Genomic DNA, 20,790 nt, shown 5'->3' with positions numbered 1-20,790 from the left:
TCCGCTGTACACGCACTTCCGCTTCCATACTTTCCCGGTTTGGTTTGTTTTCACGACTGCCATTTTTAAAAACACGAGCGAAGATGGAGCAGCACGAAGAGCGGTTGATCGAGGAAGTACGTACATCTATACGACTCCAGTTCTAGTCATTATAAGTAACCGGAGGATAAACACTCCACTAACCACACCCACCAACTACTCCTAGCGATTTCGCGACTTCGCGCCCCCTTGCGTTGTGGCGGTGAATAACATAGCGCACGCCTATTACTCCCCGCTCAACGATAAATTACAACTGTCTGCGAAAAGCTATCTGCGAAAGCCTTGTCGCAAGAGCATGCAGAGGCCTTTAAGGAGCACTGCCAGTTAATAATAGTCTTCAACTGCTACTGCTGCTGTAACGGTCCCGCTTCCCACCCACAGCGCACTCCCAAGTGATGACCGACAGACATGTATCCACGGTTCACTTATTATCAGTTGTTCCTCTTGCCACATCCACATAGATAACGATGGCGACACCCTCCATATGGTCCATGGGGAATATTTCCGCGTATCGCATATTAACTTTCTTGGTTTTCCCCTTGATGACTCCTACCCAGAAGAAAAGTGTGTTTCTCATGCTGTGCATCTGTCTTTCTGTCTAAATCACGCCCCTGTCTGTGTGTATCCAGCCCTCCTACAACCCCACACAGAATGCTGGCTCTGCCTCCCTCATATATTCTCCACAGACACAGCCAGTGAATGTACAGCCTCCCAGTCGGCCTGTAAGTACAGCTTACTTTTTCTTTCAAGAAGTATGTATTCTGGATGCAGTGATCTAAAATTATTCTAATAGTTTTTTTTCCTTCAAAATATGGGTTTCTGAAGCAATACTAAATTTACTCCAAATAAGGGGTGTTCACATGGCAACTTTTACTCCGGTGTAGCACCGGGGCTGCCCCGGTAGAGCGTTCACACGGTACAAAGTTATACCGGTGTAGCTCCTGAAAGCTGCTTAAACCGGTGCAAATCTAACCCTGCTCAGGAGGTGGTTTAAGAAATTTACTCCAGAGTAAATGCTAGTTTGCGGGGCAGCACCGATATAAAATGGGCCGTCTGAACGCTACAGGGGTAGACTCGCTACGCGTCAGGAGAGTTGATTACATACAGGCATTGCATAATTTGCATCCTGGTATTTTGCGCTTCCAAAACGGCGAATATCAACAACAACAGAACTGCGTGTCTTCCAGTGTTGCCAGATTGGGCGGTTTTAAGTGCATTTTGGTGGATTTGAACATATTTTGGGCTGGAAAACGTCAGCAGTATCTGGCAACACTGGTGTCTTCATCCACGTTGTTTTCCCGGCGCTTGGTGATGCCATGACAACCGGGAAAAGGAAGTACATTTTCACGCATGCGCATATTTCATTTCCGCGTTATTACTATCGTATAGCACGGTCGCAAAAACTGCCGTGTGAACACAAGTGGGGCTGCACCGGTGCTAACACGCTTCTCTCTGGTAAGCAGGTTTGTGACGTGTGAACGCTCCACAAAATTTACACCGGTGTAAGATATATCGCAACAAAATACATCGGTGCAGCATCGATGCAAATATGTGCCGTGTGAACACCCCTATTGTCTCACAAGCGTTGAGCATCAGGATTATAGTGGAATAGGGATCATCCACAGGTGAATGCACAGAAGACCCATGTAAAAAAAAAAATTTTAAATCGGATCACTCGAACCGCTTCAGAAACGCGTTTTAAGCAGATGTGTGTAATCAGTCTTTCTAAGATGCAACTAATTTTGCTAGCAAAACATTGCATGTGGTCCAGGTTCACACTGAAATTGATCTGTTGACCACAGTAGTGTTTGCTGTGGCTGTAAGCGGGCTCACTTTTGTAAACAGCCCTTTTCTCAGTTTTTGACGGGAGCTCCTTCTTTTTGCGTCAAACAAACAGCCGGTGCGCAATCTCCACTATGTGGCCAAAAGTATGTGGACACCCGACCATCACGCCCATAAGTGGTCCTTCCCCAAATTGTTCCCACAAAGTCAGAAGCGCACAACATTGTCTTTGTATGCTGTAGGATTACAGTTTCCCTTCACTGGGATCAACAGGTCCAAACCTGTTCCAGCATGACTACACCCCTGTATGCAAAGCGAGCTCCATACAGATGTGCTTTACCAAAGCCGATGTGGAAGAACTTGAGTGACCTGCACAGAGTCCTGACCTCAGCCCCCACTGAGCACCTGTAGATAAACAGGAATACCTCCTTGTCCGGTATCCTTGCCTGACCTCACTACTGCTCTCGTGACGAAAACCTTTCCAGAAGAGTGGAGGTAGTAATAACAGCGAAGTCGAATAAATCTGGAGCGGGATGTTCAAAAAGGTCAAGGTAAACTTTATTATCCCCCAGGGGGAAACTCAAGTGGTCCATATTGCACATCTCCTCAAAACATACCAAAGACATGTAGACAGACAGACAATAGACATACCACATTAAAATAAATCTGTGATATAAAAAGTTTATCTTATATATCTTAACAATAAGAGATAAAAACAAAAGATAAAAACTGTGCGCTACATAAAATAAATAAAATGCATAAAAGGAAATTTGTACAGATGAGTGAATTAAAGTGCAACAGATGTTTTTGGTTTGTTATTGTATAGTCTTATTGCTGTGGGTACAAATGATTTGTGGTACCTCGCCGTCCTGATTGGCCTCTGCAGAAATCTGTTATTAGACCGGGTGCTTCTTAAAAACTTTGAGAACAGAGGATGTGTTGGGTCAGTTAAAATTTGATCCATCTTTCTTAAAATAAGCTCATTGTACAGCTCGACTGCAGATGTCTGGTCCACACCAATAACCCGGCTGGCTGATTTAATGATGCGCTGCAATTTTTTGTGGTCCTGTACGTGCACATTTCCATTTCCATAGACGCAGATTAGCCCAAATGATAAAATGTGGTAAACGTGATTTATAAAACAATTGGAGAATAGACCCCTTCGCATGTTTATAAACAAACCGACCGTTGCCAGGATGCGCGCGCAGCCTGGACCCAGAAACGATGGCGCTGTCCATAGACCGGCATTATGAGCTGTCAGATTATGCCAAACAATTGTCGTTACAAGATCGAGAATGCTACATAAATAAGTTAACTCTAACAAGTGGACATCGCCTACCGGATCCGCATTTAATTAAAGAGTGGACGGACGATGTCAGTAAGTTCCCTGGTATACAATGGCCAGATATATACTCGTACCTTATTGACAAGACTTCAGTGTACACCCACGAAAAACTTCGTGCCTACAAGTCTTTAGACGCATATGATTGTTATGTGCGGGCATGTACAACTTGATTAACAATGGGACATTCATATTCATTTTGTTTTAATCAAATTATGCCAGTGATGTGATGGCAATGTGGCTTTAGCTACAACAGCAAATACCAACTAAACAGCAATTTGCAGGAGGTAATGGCATGAAAGGAATGATAGTGTAAAGAGTGCAGCGAAGAGAAATCAGAGCTGCGTAAAAAGCGAGAGGCAAAGAGCAGAAATGAAAGTGAACGGGGCGGGAGCTAGGTTAGAGCAGTCAACGTAAGTTGGCATTTAGAGCGAGGGCACACAATTTTACCTTTCCATCCTTGCTTTAAAATTGTGATTTTCGGCATACACAAATAATGATGGCACAAAATCTGGACTGCTTGAGTCAAGCGAGACCTCTCCTACAAACAAAATTGCATGCAAAGCTAAGTTAACATGCTAACAATATTCATTACATTGTGTAACTATGACCCAGCTAATCAGACAAACGTTACCAAAGTATTTTGCTACATCAATAAACGAAGACTAGAAAGAATAAAAAAAGAAAGATTTAATAAATAGCCTGATCTTACCTGTGATGAAGTGGGCGCTGCAAACCCGCGCATTTTTGATAGTGCTTTCATCCCAGTCTACACGTTTGATGGCTTGTAGCCATAGACGTCGACGATTTTTTTGGAATGGGTGAGATCCTGCTGGAATTCTGTACATTTTAACCCCATCACTGCTACGATTCTGACACCCGAAAACACAACAACTAGACATTTCTGAGTCTTTTTTGGGTCCAGGCTGCGCGCGCAATTTCCGCTTTCGTATGAATGACGTTTACTGCGAAGGGGTCTATACTGCAGTCTAATCTAAAATCTTTGAGTTTCCTAAGAAAGAACATCCTCTGTTGTAGCCTCTTACATTTGGTCTGTGCACACTGCTTAAAACACAATCTGTCGTCTATCTCTATTTCCAAATACTTGTAAGATGAGACCCGCTCTATCTGTTCGCCATTAATCTTATAATAATAATAATAATAAGTTAAATGTATCTAGCGCCTTTCAAGAAACCCAAGGACGCTTTACAATAATGGACAAAGAAAGAAAAAAATATATATAATTAAATAAATAAAAATAAAAAGTCCACCAAGTAGGGGTCAGGATGTAATTCCCGTGGTGTAGCAGCCACAGTCCCACCAAAAGGCGCAAGAAAACGAGTCCCACATCTCCAGCACCGCCGCCGTGACGCCGCCAGCAACATCGCTCAAACACCACGCCATGGATCCACAAAGCGAGCAGAGAAGCTCCGCCATGCAGAGCGTTGGTGTGTCCCAAACCGCCTGCACAGACGCCGCGACACCACCGAGCAGCATCGCTCGGAACATCACGCCAAGCGTTAAAGCGCAGAGCGCTGGACAACCACGATGTAAAATGAGCAACGAGCTCACTGCAGTCCATAGCTGGGAGCGCAGGCATCACTCACAGCGAACCAAGGCCTGGAGGGAACTGACACCCAAAACTGGGTCTGGAGCTACACCACAACCGGCGGACAAAACACTCAAACAAACATCAAACTACACAAAAACACACACACAAAAAAAAAGAAAATAAAACAAAACAAAAAAGCTCTGGTGAGAAGCGGCAGCCAGATGCGCACGACGTACTCACGTAATCTTGGATGGAGAGATAGGTATTCCTTTTTTGCTAAAATCTATCACCATTTCCTTTGTCTTTTTAACATTGACCAATAAAAAGTTGTCTGTCCACCACCTAATAAAACCCTGAACCTCCCTTTCAAAACCTTCAACAGATAAGGTGTCAGAATGTAGGAAGCCCACCAGTGCTGTGTCGTCGGCGTACTTAAAAAAGGTATGAGCTGGGGAGGATGCCTGGCAGTCACTGGTGTACAGTGTGTATAAAATTGGTGAGAGAACGCAACCTTGCGGTGCTCCAGTATTAATTGTTTTCAGTGAGGAGATGTACAAAAAGTACATATGGGTGCGATGGTCAGGTGTCCACATGGCCATATAGTGTAGAAACTGGACATCACTCCAGAAATATTTGGTGTAAACAGGGTCCAAGAGTGTAAAAATGACCACCCATAGTAGTCTGCCATGGTTCACTGAATAAGTCGTGATGAACTTGTTTTTTTCATGAATTATTTTTAGTTCATCTAGACTTCTAGAACAGGAAATGTCTTTCAGCTGTTTTTCCAGGCTCATTTAAATATTCTGGTAATGACATGATGCACATATTTCCTGTAAGTTACTGGGCTTGAACATGCAAGTCCACTTCTCATTCTTATCATACATTCAGCTTGATTGATGGCAATATCATGACTCAGGACCGAGCTACTTGTTTCGAACTCCTGCGTCGTTGACACACACTTCTTGGAAACATCACCCCCTTCCCCCAATCTCATACACTTTCACTTTCTGTCTCGTTAAATGGAGAATGTTTTGAGTTCATTAATGTCAAACAATATCAGTGTATGGTCGACTTGGCTAACATTAGACAAGCGTATCATATGTTTAACATCAGTTTACTAGGCTGTATTTATTAGAGAAACCACAGAAAAGGGCTTTCTTAAGGCCAATTTATGCTGACAACCCAGTCCTCGCAGATAGCGTCGCAGATGGCGTCTGCGAAGCCCCCCCACCTTCGCAGACGCTCTGCGTGCACCTCCCAAAAATTGTGACCACCGCAGAAGCCTCGCAGACAGCGTCGCGGACAAGAGGGCTCTGATTGGTCCACTCTACAGCCGCTGTACACGCACTTCCACTTCCCTACTTTCCCGGTTTGGTTTGTTTTCACGACCGCCATTTTTAAAAACACGAGCGAAGATGGAGCAGCACGAAGAGCGGTTGATCGAGGAAGTGAGGAAGTACGGACATCTATACGACTCCAGTTCTAGTCATTATAAGTAGCCGGAGGATAAACACTCCACTAACCACACCCACCAACTACTCCTAGCGATTTCGCGACTTCGCGCCCCCTTGCATTGTGGCGGTGAATAACATCGCGCACATCTATTACTCCCCGCTCAACGATAAATTACAACTGTCTGCGAAAAGCTATCTGCGAAAGCCTTGTCGCAAGAGCATGCAGAGGCCCTTAGTTTTTTTGGGGGGGGGTTCAACCAAAAGGGGGGAGGGGGACAAAGGCTTTGACTCTACACTGTGTGCACAATTATTAGGCAAGTGAGTACTCTGACCCTACCATTATTTCTATGCATGTTTTCCAACCGCAAGCTAGATACACTTGAATGCTAATTGGATTTAAGCATTCTCAGGTGGTATTTATTTGTGTAATGAGGGAGGGTGTGACCTAAAGTCATTAATACCCTATATTAAGGTGTGCATAATTATTAGGCAGCTTCTTTATCTCAAGCAAAATGGGCCAAAAAAGAGATTTAACAGACACTGAAAAGACAAAAATTGTAAAATGCCTATCAGAGGGATGCAGCACTCTTGAAATAGCTAAGCTATAGAAATGTGAGCACAGAACAATCAAACGTTTTGTTGCAAATAGTCAACAGGGTCGCAAAAAATGTGTGGAGAAGAAAAGACACAAATTAACCGCAAAAGACTTGAGAAGGATTAAACATGAAGCTACCAGGAACCCATTATCCTCCAGTGCCACAATATTCTAGAACTGCAACCGACCTGGAGTGTCCAGAAGGACAAGGTGTTCGGTGCTCAGAGACATGGCCAAGGTAAGGAAGGCTGAAACACGACCACCACTAAACAAGACTCACAAGTTGAAATGTCAAGATTGGGCCAAGAAATATCTGAAGACAGATTTTCCAAAGGTTTTATGGACGGATGAAATGAGAGTGACTCTGGATAGACCAGATGGATGGGCCCATAGCTGGATAACTAATGCCTCTTTTCCACTACAAACGCGGCTGAGCCGTGCCGTGCTGAGTCGAGCTGAGCGGGGCTGTTGGAGTTGCATTTCGACTACAACCGCGCTGAACCGTGCTGGCTGGAAGTGGGTGGACACATTGGGTGGAGTTAGCGAAAGTGGGTGGACGTCACGTGATGTCGTTAAGCAGCGCAAACAGTGACATCAGTGAAAGTGGCGGAACAAGTCAGAGCCGGGCCAGGGGCGGGGCAAATGACCGGGCCCTTTATTAAAGCTTATCATAACATCATTTTAGGCTACAAAATGTCCGCAACTGCGGTGTTTACCAATTTCAACACTACCGGGTGCAACTATGTTATTTAGTACATCAAGTCCTTCAAACGAACATGTAACTCAGAAACAAAAAACATTAGGATACTGTACATGGCTCATAATAAAACACCAATAGCCTACACTGCGCACATTATTTGAAGGGCATACGAATGAGCGCTCAGAGGTTGCAACGGTGACAGGAAGAGTCAGAAATAAAAGGAGGGCGGTGCAAACCTCACTGAATGCACTGTGTTTACCAATTTCAACACTACGGGGTGCAACTATGTTATTTTGTACATTAAGTCCTTCAAACGAACATGTAACTCAGAAACAAAAAAACATTAGGCGACATACTGTACATGGCTCATAATAAAACATCAATAGCCTACTGCGCGCATTATTTGAAGGGCATACGACGAGCCTTGCGCTCCGCGAACTCGTCCACGATGCTCTGTATGTCACTGATTCAGTGAGCTTTTAAGCGGTAGTCTCACGACCCGAATAGTAAACAATAAACATGGAGGACATGGAGTCGTTAGTGTTGCTGGTCTTGGTGCTGTGGCTTGTTGTCACCGACAACGCCAACAGATACTGGCAAGAGCGTATAGATGAGGCGAGGCGCATAAGGCTTCAGAAATTCTCGTAATTCATAATTATTCTTCTTCCGGGTTTGCGGTGTTTACAGATCCCAGCGCGCTCGCGGGGCGTGTGTGGGCATGTGAGGACACTCCTCCTCACCAATCAGTGCACAGGGGAGTGTCTGCTCACGCCCCCAACCTCACTCGGCACGGTTTGGCTCGCTTCAGCCCCACTCCAAAACGGTGCGAGTTTTAGGGGCTAAGCAGGGCTGAAACGAGCTGAGTCGTGCTGGTTTTTGGTAGTCGAAACGCGAGCCGTGTCGGGCTGAAGTGAGCTGAAGCGAGCTGAAGTGAGCTGAAAAAGGGTAGTGGAAAAGGGCCATAATGGACACAGGGTACTTTGACTCCGACACCAGCAAGGTGGTGGAGGGGTAATGGTATTATTAAGGATGAGCTAGTTTGACCATTTCAGGTTGAAGATGGACTTAACATCAACTCCCAAACCTACTGCCAGTTTCTAAAAGATACATTCTTCAAGCAGTGGTATGGGAAGAAGTCTGCATCATTCAAGAAGGCCATGATTGTTATGCAGAACAACGCACCATCACATGCACCCTAGTACTCCACTGCTTGGCGAGCCCACAAAGGCCTTAAAGATGACAAAGTAATGACATGGCCCCCTTCCTCACCTGACTTAAACCCTATTGAGTACTTGTGGCCCCTTCTTAAGCATGAGATTTACAGCGAGGGAAGACAATACACCACTCTGAATAGCATTTGGGAGGCCGTGGTTGCTCCTGCACAAAAAGTTGATCGTCGACAAATCAAAAAACTAACAGACTGGATGGAAGGCTCATGGCAGTTATTGAAAAGAAGGGTGGCTATATTGGTCACTGAATATTTTTGAAATGCTAGAAGTGTTTATTTGTTAATTCTGAGTTTATTTGTTACACTGAAAATTAAAATAAACAAGTGAGATGGGAAACTTTAAGCTTTTCATTTAGTTGCATAATAATTCTGCACACTTATATATTCCCCTGAGAAGGCCTAAACTCCCCTTTCCTTTGTTAATCATTCTGGTTTTAGGTTTATTAACAATTTGGATTGACTGAGAGCACTGTATTTGTTCAACGATAAAATTAATCATCAGGAATACAACTTGCCTAATAATTGTGCACACAGTGTAAATTATTAAACAGGCCTACAACGAAGTGTCGGAGCCATCACTTGGACGGTATAATTGTGTAACAAATTTTTTTTTTTTTTTTAAACTTCCACTCTTGTTCAACACGAAGCAGCATCAACAGAGATGTGACCTGATTTCTAAGAGTTGCATCAAGCTATGTGGTTTTTATACTGTTTACTGCTTATTACTCCAGAATTGCAATCAACCATCCAGCTTAGTTTTCATGATTGCCACAGTTCCCGATTGCACAGCTGATCATATTGTTACGCCCTCCCCTACTGTCTTTAAAACTGAAATGATGAATTTTTCTGACTTCTTTTTTTTATTTAAGCTAATGTTTCTGGACGATTTAATAGTTTATCACGCTATTTTAAAATGGATCGGGGGAAAAACTTGTACCACACCAGCCTAGTGTACCTTTAAATCTTTACTCTGTAAAGGTAATTACAGTCGAAGTTATGCACCTTTTTTTATAAGTACACTATATCCACACATCCAGGTGAAATTAAAGTTGCAAAAGATAAGGCTACCACCCAGGGTCAAGGGAAAGTAGAGTGTAGTATCCTGTCTGCAAGTGTGGGTGATCAACTTTTAGCTCCGAAGTATGCCTGAAAAGATGATGAATTTAATGTCACTGCACAAGCAGCAGAAACCTATGATTTTCAAAACTCATTATGTGCCTCTTTCGCTTTAGACGGGTGTCGAAGAGCATCCGTCAGGTCCATTCTACTCCTCGTGCAAAGTTTTGGTTGAGATTAAATGATAACGGATGTATTTTGCAGTTGTGTGCAGTGTTTGGAAACCACTACACTACCAGTTGCATATGGCAAAGCACGTGTCTCAGTTTTTAATTAACTCACTTATTTAAACTCATGGCCGTCAGGAATTGTTATCCAAAAGCTATTAGTAATGTTATGGTAATTAATTGTAACATGTTAATGGTAATAAGTGATAATGTTTAAAACTGTAGTCACAGTAGAAACCATAGGAAGAGCTAGTGGGTTGTGCGTTGTTTTTTTTGTTTTTTTTTTTCCTCCCCTCTTCAGTTTGTGTTTAACACCTCTGATCTGGAGTGTGTGTGACCAGAAATCCATTCTGTTCTGTGGAATCGACCATGTGTCTCTGGCTGCTTCTCCTTCTGCTGTCAGATACAAACCTCATTAGCACCATGCTGATATCCACCAAGAGAACCGTCTGCGCTGGTGACGAGTGTGTGTACATGTGGGAGGAAACGAAACTCTCCCTTACGCCCCCCCTTTGTCACAGTTTGAACATGTTTAAATGGGTGCACAGTCAGTGTTCTACATAGTGTATATCTCGCTATCGTATGCTAATCAATCTCTCTCTCTCTCTCTCTCTCTCTCTCTCTCTCTCTCTCTCTCTGTGTGTGTGTGTGTGTGTGTGTGTGTGTGTGTGTGTGTGTGTGTGTGTGTGACTGCTGCTGCATCGTTCTGCATCCATCAGTTTGTGACGGGGCCTCGGCCCACCCACCATCAGGTAACGTCCATCTTGTGACACAGTAGATCTAATCACAGGTTTATATTATATTATTGCGCTTGTTCTAATGCGTTATTGTTTCTCAGCTCATTCACATAGACTTGTAAGGTAGACACTCAGTGTAATCTAAGGTTAATAATGAACCGATGTTAAAAAAAAATTTATTAAAAGGATGCGGTGAATGTTGTTTTTTTTTTTGTAAGGAAGCATTTATTTAACATTTATGGAAGGAGACTCCAGTGTCAGCATTTGTTAGTGGGTTTTCTCACATGAGTGTATCAATATGCTTTCCCGTTTCTCATACCCCTTTTCCACCAAATCAGTTCCAGGGCGGCGGCACGGTGGTGTAGTGGTTAGCGCTGTCGCCTCACAGCAAGAAGGTCCTGGGTTCGAGCCCCGTGGCCGGCGAGGGCCTTTCTGTGCGGAGTTTGCATGTTCTCCCCGTGTCCGCGTGGGTTTCCTCCGTGTGCTCCGGTTTCCCCCACAGTCCAAAGACATGCAGGTTAGGTTAACTGGTGACTCTAAATTGACCGTAGGTGTGAATGTGAGTGTGAATGGTTGTCTGTGTCTATGTGTCAGCCCTGTGATGACCTGGCGACTTGTCCAGGGTGTACCCCGCCTTTCGCCCGTAGTCAGCTGGGATAGGCTCCAGCTTGCCTGCGACCCTGTAGAACAGGATAAAGCGGCTACAGATAATGAGATGAGATGAGTTCCAGGGCTGGTTCGGGGCCGGTGCTGGTTCACAACTCGTTCAACTTGCGAGCCAGCTGAGAACCAGTTTGCTTTTCCATAGCTCACGGTGCTAAGGGAAGACACGTCATTACGTCGTTGTATACGTCAGTTACGTCACTACGTTTGCATAAACCTTGGCACGAATATCGAAGCAAAAACAACACGGAAGAAGCAGCAGCAACAACAACAATAATAATAATGGATGACTTTGCGTTTGTACAGCTGCTGCTTCTCGTCGCTTAAAAATGGCGATCTTTCGTGGTCTTGTTATTGTTGTTGGTCTTAACAACTCCGCCCCCTCTGCTGACGTAAGCAGTTCTTTCCTCTGGCCCAGCAGAGAGTTGGTGCTAGCCTGGAACCGGTTTTTCTGGCCCCAGAGCCAGTTCTTTGTCAGTGGAAACAGAAAACCCGGTTCCAAACTAAGCACTGGCCCTGAACCAGCCCTGGAACTGCTTTGGTGGAAAAGGGACAACAGTAACTTGACAAGATGGGTTTGTTTGTTTTTTGTTTGTTTGTTTAGTCTCACGCAGGTGTTCCAGACATTTAAGTGCATCCACAAACGGTTAAAAGCACAACGTATCATTCGTTACCATTTTATATAATTTTTTTAAAATGTGTTATCTCTTATGTGACAGAAATGTCAACACTTCAGGACGTGCTGCTGTTGGAAAATAATCAACTCTCGGGTGGTAAAGGTAACCCCGTTTCGCCTCAGGCTGCATCACGCCATCGTGTGGGATTGATTATTTTCCTAAAGCAACAATTCCTGTCGTGTTTATTTTAAACAGGAATTGCAGACTCCTCATACTTCAGCCTAATTGGTCTGTGCATAGTGGACATTTCTAGACAAATGGGATTTCATTATTAAGCTTCACTTCTTCATGGATTTCATTGACTTGGTGGCCGCATGCAGTCACTGATCTTAAAAACTTGCCCTGACGTCAAGAGTGCATTGCTACATCGTGGCCTGGCTACATTACAGAAAGCAGCTAAGATTTCTTTGACTGTTAGAACTTGCTAAAGATTTCACAAAGCTGTATTTCTTAAGTATGGCCATAGTGGTAAAGTTCTCCAAAAGCATTTTAAAGCTTCTTCCTCATCCGTCTATGAAATGCCTAGAAACTCTGCATCACACCTATATTCTTAACAGAGAAGTCGTCGTCTTTACTCATTACACGTACAGTGGCATGCAAAAGTTTGGGCACCCTTACTGAAAATATGTCTGTTACTGTGAATAGTTAAAGTGCCATTCCACCATTAGACGTATTCTTTGGCATAAAATACAATATATTTTGACAACATATATAAACGGTATCACTAGATAGAGAAATCTTTTAGCTTCAAAATGATATATCAAACATAATTTTTTGACAACGACAAGTATATTAATTTTGCGACCAAAGTCACCTACCCTTTTAATTTCCGCGCGTGATGTCATCGGCAGGTTCCCCTTCTTGTGTACCACGTGACATGGCACACATTATCAGCAATGGCGGATAGAACGCGATAAAAATAATACCAATAAATCTAGCTAATACCAATAAATCTAGCTAACTGAAAGATTAACTCAAAATTTTTCGCAATTTTTTTGGCCCCCATATACGAGGAGAAATGACTCTCTCACTTTGGGGGTTTCCTGGTCTAAAAATAGACCGACACATGGTACACAAGAAGGGGAACGTGCCGATGACATCATGTTTCACTACCGCGCGGAAATTAAAAGGGTAGGTGACTTTGGTCGCAAAATTAATATACTTGTCGTTGTCAAAAAATTATGTTTGATATATCATTTTGAAGCTAAAAGATTTCTCTGTCTAGTCATGTTGTCATAAAATATATTGTATTTTATGCCAAAGAATACATCCAATGGTGGAATGGCACTTTAAGGGTTGTTTTACAATCAGGGTACGCAAGCTAAAAATCACATTTAACACTTATTATCTTCAATATCAAAAGGCTTGACTAAATAAACTTGGTTGTTCATTGTAGCCCTGTGATAGCTCTATTTACCATGCAAAAAAAAAAAAATTGGTGATAACGTTATTTTTGGTGAATGTATGGCAATATATGTCTCATTTAGCAAAATTACTCGTGTCATTTAGAAAAAGTGCTTTTTTTGACCACAGGTAGCGCCAAAAGGGATGCACTTAAATCATTCTTTATACCATAAAACAAATATTTGGTTCCATATCATTGGAAACATAGTTAAGTTTTAATGTTGAATGCCAGTAAGTTTTCAGACTATTTTGATCAAATTAGTATGTAATTGTTTCAAAAAAATGTCCTCTCCGAGACAGCTAATTTTTCAATATAAAATAACATATCTAAAATGATTATTTTCATCCTAAAATGTGGTCAAGGTATTGGGACATAAATATTAGAGACAAGTAACACAAAGCTTACAGACTTGTATTTAAAAGCACTATGGAAGTAGTGGATTCTGAATTGTCGAAAAAAAAATGTCCTCTCCGAGAATCACTTCATTTGTTTCTCCCAGCCCTGCTTAAAGCTACACTTAATCTTGTTATAATACAAACTATTACACATGCCTATGTTCATATGTGTATTAGTTTCCAAAAGTGCAGATTTGATAGTTGTTTTTTTTTTTATTTGAATTTTGGACCCCTGTGACACAAACTTTGTACCCTGATTGTAAAACAACCCTTAAGTGAACCGAAGATGAACTGATCACCAAAAGGCATAAAGGTAAAGATGACATGTTTCTTTTCAGCGTTTTCTGCAAGATGTGCGTATCATTTTTGTTTTGTACAATTGGAGAGTGAAAAAAGAAAAGGAACACCATGCGAAAGTTTGGGCACCACAATACATTTGAGTTCTCGGGTAACTTTTTTTACCAAGGTTCCAGACCTTAATTAGCTTATTGAGCTGTGGCTTGTTCAAATTCTTCGTTAGGAAAGGTCAGATGATGCAGATTTCAAAGCTGCATAAATTCTCTGACTCCTCAAACTTGTCCCTAAAATCAACAGCCATGGGCTCCTCTAAGCAACTCCCTCGCATTCTGAATAATAAAATAATTGATGCTCACAAAGCAGGAGAAGGCTACAAGAATGTAGCAAAGTGTTTTCAGGTAGCCGTTTCCTCAGATTGTAATGTTATTAAGAAATGGCAGTTAACAGAAACAGTGGAGATCAAGGTGAGGTCTGGAAGATGAAGAAAACTTTCTGAAAGAACTGCTCGTTGGATTGCTAGAAAGGCAAATAAAAACCCCTGTTTGACTGCAAAAGACCTTCAGAAAGATTTAGCAGACCCTGGAGTGGTGGTGCACTGTTCTACTATGCAGCGACACCTGAACAAATATGACCTTCATGGAAGAGTCATCAGAAGAAAACCTTTCCTGCATCTTTGCCACAAAATTCAGCGTCTGAAGTTTGAAAATGAACATCTAAATAAGCCTGATGCATTTTGGAAACAAGTCCTGTGGAGTGATGAAATCAAAATAGAACTTTTGGGCCACAATGTGCAAAGGTATGTTTGGAGAAAAAAGGGTGCCAAATTCCAGGAAAAGAACACCTCTCCAACTCTGAAGCATGGGTGTGGATCGATCATGCTTTGGGGTTGTGTTGCAGCCAGTGGCACAGGGCACACTTCATTGGTCGAGGGAAGCATGGATTCGAATAAATACCAGCAAATTCTGGAAGCAAACATCACACCATCTGTAAAAAAGTTGAAGTTAAAAAGAGGACGGGTCCTACAATAAACGATGAGCCAAAACACACCTCAAAATCTACAATGGAATACCTCAAGAGGCACAAGCTGAAGGTTTTGCCATGGCCCTCACAGTCCCCTGACCTAAACATCATTGAAAATCTGTGAATGGATCTCAAAAGAGCAGTGCATGCAAGACAGCCCAAGAAACTTGTAGAACTGGAAGCCTTTTGCAAGGACGAATGTGTGAAAATCCCCCAGGTAAGAACTGAAAGATTATTAGCTGGCTATAGAAAGTGTTTACAAGCTGTGATACTTGCCAAAGGGGGCGTTACTAGGTACTAACCATGCAGGGTGCCCAAATTTTTGCTTCGGGCCCTTTTCCTTTTTTGTCATTTTGAAAATGTAAAAGATGAAAATAAAAAAAAAATTGTTTTTGCTTAAAATATAAAGGGAATGAGTCATCTTTAACTTTATGCCTTTTGGAGATCATTTCATCTTCAACTTGCTTAACTGTTCACAGAAACAACAATTTTGACCAGGGGTGCCCAAACTTTTGCATACCACTGTACATTACAGCACAGTGAAATTCTTTTCTTCGCATATCCCAGCTTGTTGGGGTCAGAGCACAAGGTCAGCCATGATACGGTGTCGGTGGAGCAGAGAGGGTCTTGCTTAAGGACCCAACAGTGGCAGCTTGGCACTGCTGGGGCTTAAACCCTGAAATCAGAGCCTTAACCATTGAGCCACCATTGCCCTGACGAGTCATCGGTATATGTCCTTGAGCATCAAACATTAAAGACATCTATGTTACTTGTCATTCCAAATGGGTTGTTGGATACCTACATTGTGTGAAGCAACAACACTAATTGCTTCTGCTCATCTGGGCTCGTTGTGTACCGTTTACAAGCAGTCATTATATATGATGCACCATATGGGATTGTTGTATTTCTGCAGTACAGATATGAAGGATTTCTACCTGTTAGGGGTATACACGGAGCATATGCAGCGATTTGCAGGAGTCTAAGGCTACGTTTACATTACGTCGAATCAGCGGATCATCAGATTAACGTTCTTAAAACGATTCGCGTTTACACTAAAACCGTTAGCCGTGCACACAGCAACACCAATACACGGATACGCTCGGCTCCGCAGGCATCCTGCGCTCCAAATCACTCCGCCCTGAACAGCGAGTGCCCTCTGGAGGGTGCGCACTCCGGCCCTGCGCAGCTCACAGAGCGCGCGAGTGAAGTGCACAAGCCACGATTCGGGACTGAGCCGCTGTGTGTGTGATCCCAGCGCAGATCACTTACCACTCGCAAGTGGAAGGATGGCAAGCCTAAAGACAATCATAACTACACAATGGGCAGTATTTGCATCAGTATTTGCAGTATTTTCATACTTTTATACTCTTTAATGAAAGGTGATACAAGGCGGAAGTCCGTGCCGTTTTTCAGCAGTCGCGTCACATGACCAACGCCAGCGAATCAGGAAGGTGGATGTCACAGTGACGTTGTCCAATGACGACGCCAGCTAGAGCTCAGCACAGCGTATTCGCGTATCTCAATGTTTACACAGCACCGGACCAGATACGATCTAGATTGAATACGTGGACGCTGGCGGATTCCCGTTTCCCGGCTTTTCCAGGTGGTTTAATGTAAACGGACAGTGCATCCGCGAAGAAAACGAGACAGATACGGTCTAATGTAAACATAGCCTAAGGCTACGTCCACACGACAACAGCAACGAGATTTTTTTTTTTTAAATATCACGTCCACATGGGCAACGGATCAGTAAAATTTCAGGTACATATGGCAACGCTTGCTGAAAACGATGCAATACACATGCCACACCTCTACGTGCGCTGTAAGACGGTCCCATCGGAGACACCAGAACAATAGAAGAAGTAGACGTATGCACATAAACCCCTTCTTCTGTAGCATTAGCCACATAAAGTTTTGATTATTAATCAGTAGCGTAAAACGAAAGACGCGGAAAGAGGAATGAATGGGGGTAGATGGAAGCCGGTACGCCAACATTCTGATATCCTCCAGAATTCTTTAATGGTCCAGAATAAATTGAATGCTACACGTTGATGGATTACTTTGTTCTTCTACGCCCTTTTTGAGGAATGTATTGTCGGACTTAAACCAACATCTGAAGAGGTGAGATCGCTCCTTTTTTTTTTTCCTATTTTTGCTGGCGGGATTGTTTTTGTTTTTGGAAAGCGCACGGGCGGTGCGCGGTTTGGTACTGCTTCCACAGTGTTTGGACTAAAGACTCTGCCCTAAGGGCTATTCTCTCTCTCTCTCTCTCTCTCTCTCTCTCTCTCTCTCTCTCTCTCACTTTGCACCATTACACAATAAATATTCACAGTGAAAATATTTTGTAAGCGCGTTTCATGAACCAAGTTATAGGATTTGTTGACAACTCGCATCGAGTTCGTTACACTTCTACCCGGCGTGAAGCACTGACAGTCATGTGGTTGTGACGTCATCGTAAACAAATCCATTCTACTCATCCAGACGACTTCGCAACGGCGCCGTTGCCAGATTTTTCCACTCTGGAACCCGTTCTCAAAAGATTTCGTTTTGGGGCACCCAAAACGCCGGTGCCGTGTGGACGCCAGGCCGAAACGATAAACAATTTTATCAGATTCGCCTGAATCCGTTGCTGTGTGGACAGGGCCTAAAACTTTTTCAAGTAAGGACCGTCAGCAACACAGACAAAAAAAAAAAAAGACACAAAAGCTCTACCTTAGGATTTGATTCTGATTTGATTTAACACAACTGTGGGAAAAGGATCAACCTGTAAGTATGACAAAACTCGGGTGTCCAGCAAAATATGCCGTGAGCAGTGTGGCATGATCTAAAGTTTTAAAAATAAATAAATCAATCGCCACCTTGTGAGCTAGACTGAGCTGTATTTAGAAGTGTGAAGCACTTTGGGTGGATGTCAGACAGTAGGCCTCTTGAAACGAATTTGGTTTTAATCGTTTAAGGCCAACCATCAATTGATAATGTGGCCGTAAAATAATCTTGACAGTTCCACTGAAAATGATTCAGATAAGATACTAGTAATAGGGAAGATGACCAAGATATCTGCATTTCATCTCCTCCTGCAGTAAAACCATGAGTATTTCACAGGCTGTCATTGCTGTAACCCTGAGCTTAGACAGCAGCTAGCAGGCTTTTAAACAGAAACATGGGGAAAGTGTGCGAGTTCTAATTATTTATTCCTCTTTTTAAACAGCAGTGTAGTGCAATTCTTACGCAAAACATGTAATTTGAGATGTACGTAATCAGCTGGACAGGTTTTTTTTTTGTTGTTGCTGTTTTTAAATGTTGACTACTTATAGTCGCAAATGCTTATTTGTTGTACAGTCGTGCTTGAAAGTTTGTGAACCCTTTAGAATTTTTCAGTATTTCTGCATAAATATGAACTAAAACATAAGATTTTCACACAAGTCCTAAAAGTAGATAAAGGGTGTTTTCACACTTGGTCCCTTTCAGCCATCTAACCGAACTCAGCTCGATGACTCAACATTTTTTGCACATATGTGAACACTCCAACCGTACCCAGACCCCTTTAAAGCGAACCGAACTGAGACCACCTCAGGAGGTGGTCTCAGTACGGTTCGCTAAAAATCAACGGTACGGTTCGCCTAATCTGCGCATTCTGAACAAAAAGCGCACCGGGTTCACTTCGCCTTTTTCACTGTAGTTTAACCTTCTTCGTTTGCCGTAGTTGGTCACGTGACTGTAGCAGGGAAACTCAACTTCCTTTTGGAACTTACCACAGCCGCTTTCTGAACTTACTGACTGAGTCGGCCCCAATAAAAAAGTGAATGTAATGATCATGCACTGCGCATATTTTCCTTAATCCGCACTATTTTGATCAAAGAATACAGCAGGGCAAGCATGGCAGCAGACATTTTGATTCAAGAGAAAATTACCCAGAATTCCATGCACTGGGGGTCTGAGGGCTCTAGAGGACCTGGTGTGAACAGAAAGAGGACTGAGGCCCCATCAAAGCTTAACTGGACCAGAAAGAGAACCCAGTCCTCTTTGTAATAAATTCACAGTGTGAACACAAAAAGAACTGAGTTCTTTTTCTGTTGGTCCACTTTTTGGTCCACTTAAAGAGGACGGAGTCTGGTTCCTTTAAAGGGGACCAGGTGTGAAAACACCCAAAGCGAACCCAGTTAAACAAATGACACAAAAATATTATACTTGGTCATTTATTTATTGAGGAAAATGGTCCAATATTACATATCTGTGGCAAAAGTATGTGAACCTCTAGGATTAGCAGTTAATTTGAAGGTGAAATTAGAGTCAGGGGTTTTCAATCAATGGGATGACAATCAGGTGTGCGTGGGCACCCTGTTTTATTTAACGAACAGGGATCTATCAAAGTCTGATCTTCACAACACATGTTTGTGGAAGTGTATCATGGCACGAACAAAGGAGATTTCTGAGGACCTCAGGAAAAGCGTTGTTGATGCTCATCAGGCTGGAAAAGGTTACAAACCCATCTCTAAAGAGTTTGGACTCCACCGATCCACAGTCAGACAGATTGTGTACAAATGGAGGAAATTCAAGACCATTGTTACCCTCCCCAGGAGTGGTCGACCAACAAAGATCACTCCAAGACCAAGGCGTGTAATAGTCAGCGAGGTCACAAAGGACCCCAGGGTAACTTCTAAGCAACTGAAGGCCTCTCACACATTGGCTAATGTTAATGTTCATGAGTCCACCATCAGGAGAACACTGAACAACAATGGTGTGCACGGCAGGGTTGCAAGGAGAAAGCCACTGCTCTCCAAAAAGAACATTGCTGTTTGTCTGCAGTTTGCTAAAGATCATGTGGACAAGCCAGAAGGCTATTGGAAAAACGTTTTGTGGATGGATGAGACCAAAATAGAACTTTTTGGTTTAAATGAGAAGTGTTATGTTTGGAGAAAGGAAAAAACTGCATTCTAGCATGAGAACCTTATCCCATCTGTGAAACATGGTGGTGGTAGTATCATGGTTTGGGCCTGTTTTGCTGCATCTGGGCCAGGACGGCTTGCCAACAATGAATTCTGAATTATACCAGCAAATTCTAAAGGAAAATGTCAGGACATCTGTCCATGAACTGAATCTCAAGAGAAGGTGGGTCATGCAGCAAGACAACGACCCTAAGCACACAAGTCATTCTACCAAAGAATGGTTAAAGAAGAATAAAGTTAAATGTTTTGGAATGGCCAAGTCAAAGTCCTGACCTTAATCCAGTTGAAATGTTGTGGAAGGACCTGAAGCGAGCAGTTCATGTGAGGAAACCCACCAACATCCCAGAGTTGAAGCTGTTCTGTACGGAGGAACGGGCTAAAATTCCTCCAAGCCGGTGTGCAGGACTGATCAACAGTTACCGCAAACGTTTAGTTGCAGTTATTGCTGCACAAGGGGGTCACACCAGATACTGAAAGCAAAGCTTCATATACTTTTGCCACTCACAGATATGTAATATTGGATCATTTTCCTCAATAAATAAATGACCAAGTATTATAATTTTGTCTCATTTGTTTAACTGGGTTCTCTTTTATCTACTTTTAGGACTTGTGTGAAAATCTGACGATGTTTTAGGTCAAATTTATGCATAAATATAGAAAATTCTAAAGGGTTCA

At 42.8% G+C, this 20,790-nt stretch overlaps 1 protein-coding gene across 5 annotated transcripts in view; it reads left to right on the top strand.

Moving 5' to 3' along the window:
* The window catches only part of eif4g3a (eukaryotic translation initiation factor 4 gamma, 3a), a 185,988-nt gene that overhangs the window by 55,134 nt on the left and 110,064 nt on the right, over positions 1-20,790 (top strand). For 3 of the 5 annotated variants that reach the window (XM_060910164.1, XM_060910165.1, XM_060910162.1), the window contains exons 4-5: positions 669-761; positions 10,695-10,727. In XM_060910164.1, the coding sequence (XP_060766147.1) occupies positions 669-761; positions 10,695-10,727 (126 nt within the window). The remainder of the gene's footprint in view (positions 1-668; positions 762-10,694; positions 10,728-20,790) is intronic. The other 2 variants (XM_060910167.1, XM_060910166.1) reach the window with 2 other exon arrangements.

This window comes from Neoarius graeffei, chromosome 26, assembly GCF_027579695.1.
Source record: "Neoarius graeffei isolate fNeoGra1 chromosome 26, fNeoGra1.pri, whole genome shotgun sequence".
In the NCBI taxonomy this organism is placed as follows: Eukaryota; Metazoa; Chordata; class Actinopteri; order Siluriformes; family Ariidae; genus Neoarius; species Neoarius graeffei.
The sequence above is the reverse complement of the archived record's forward strand: the minus strand, read 5'-3'. Positions and strand labels throughout refer to the sequence as shown.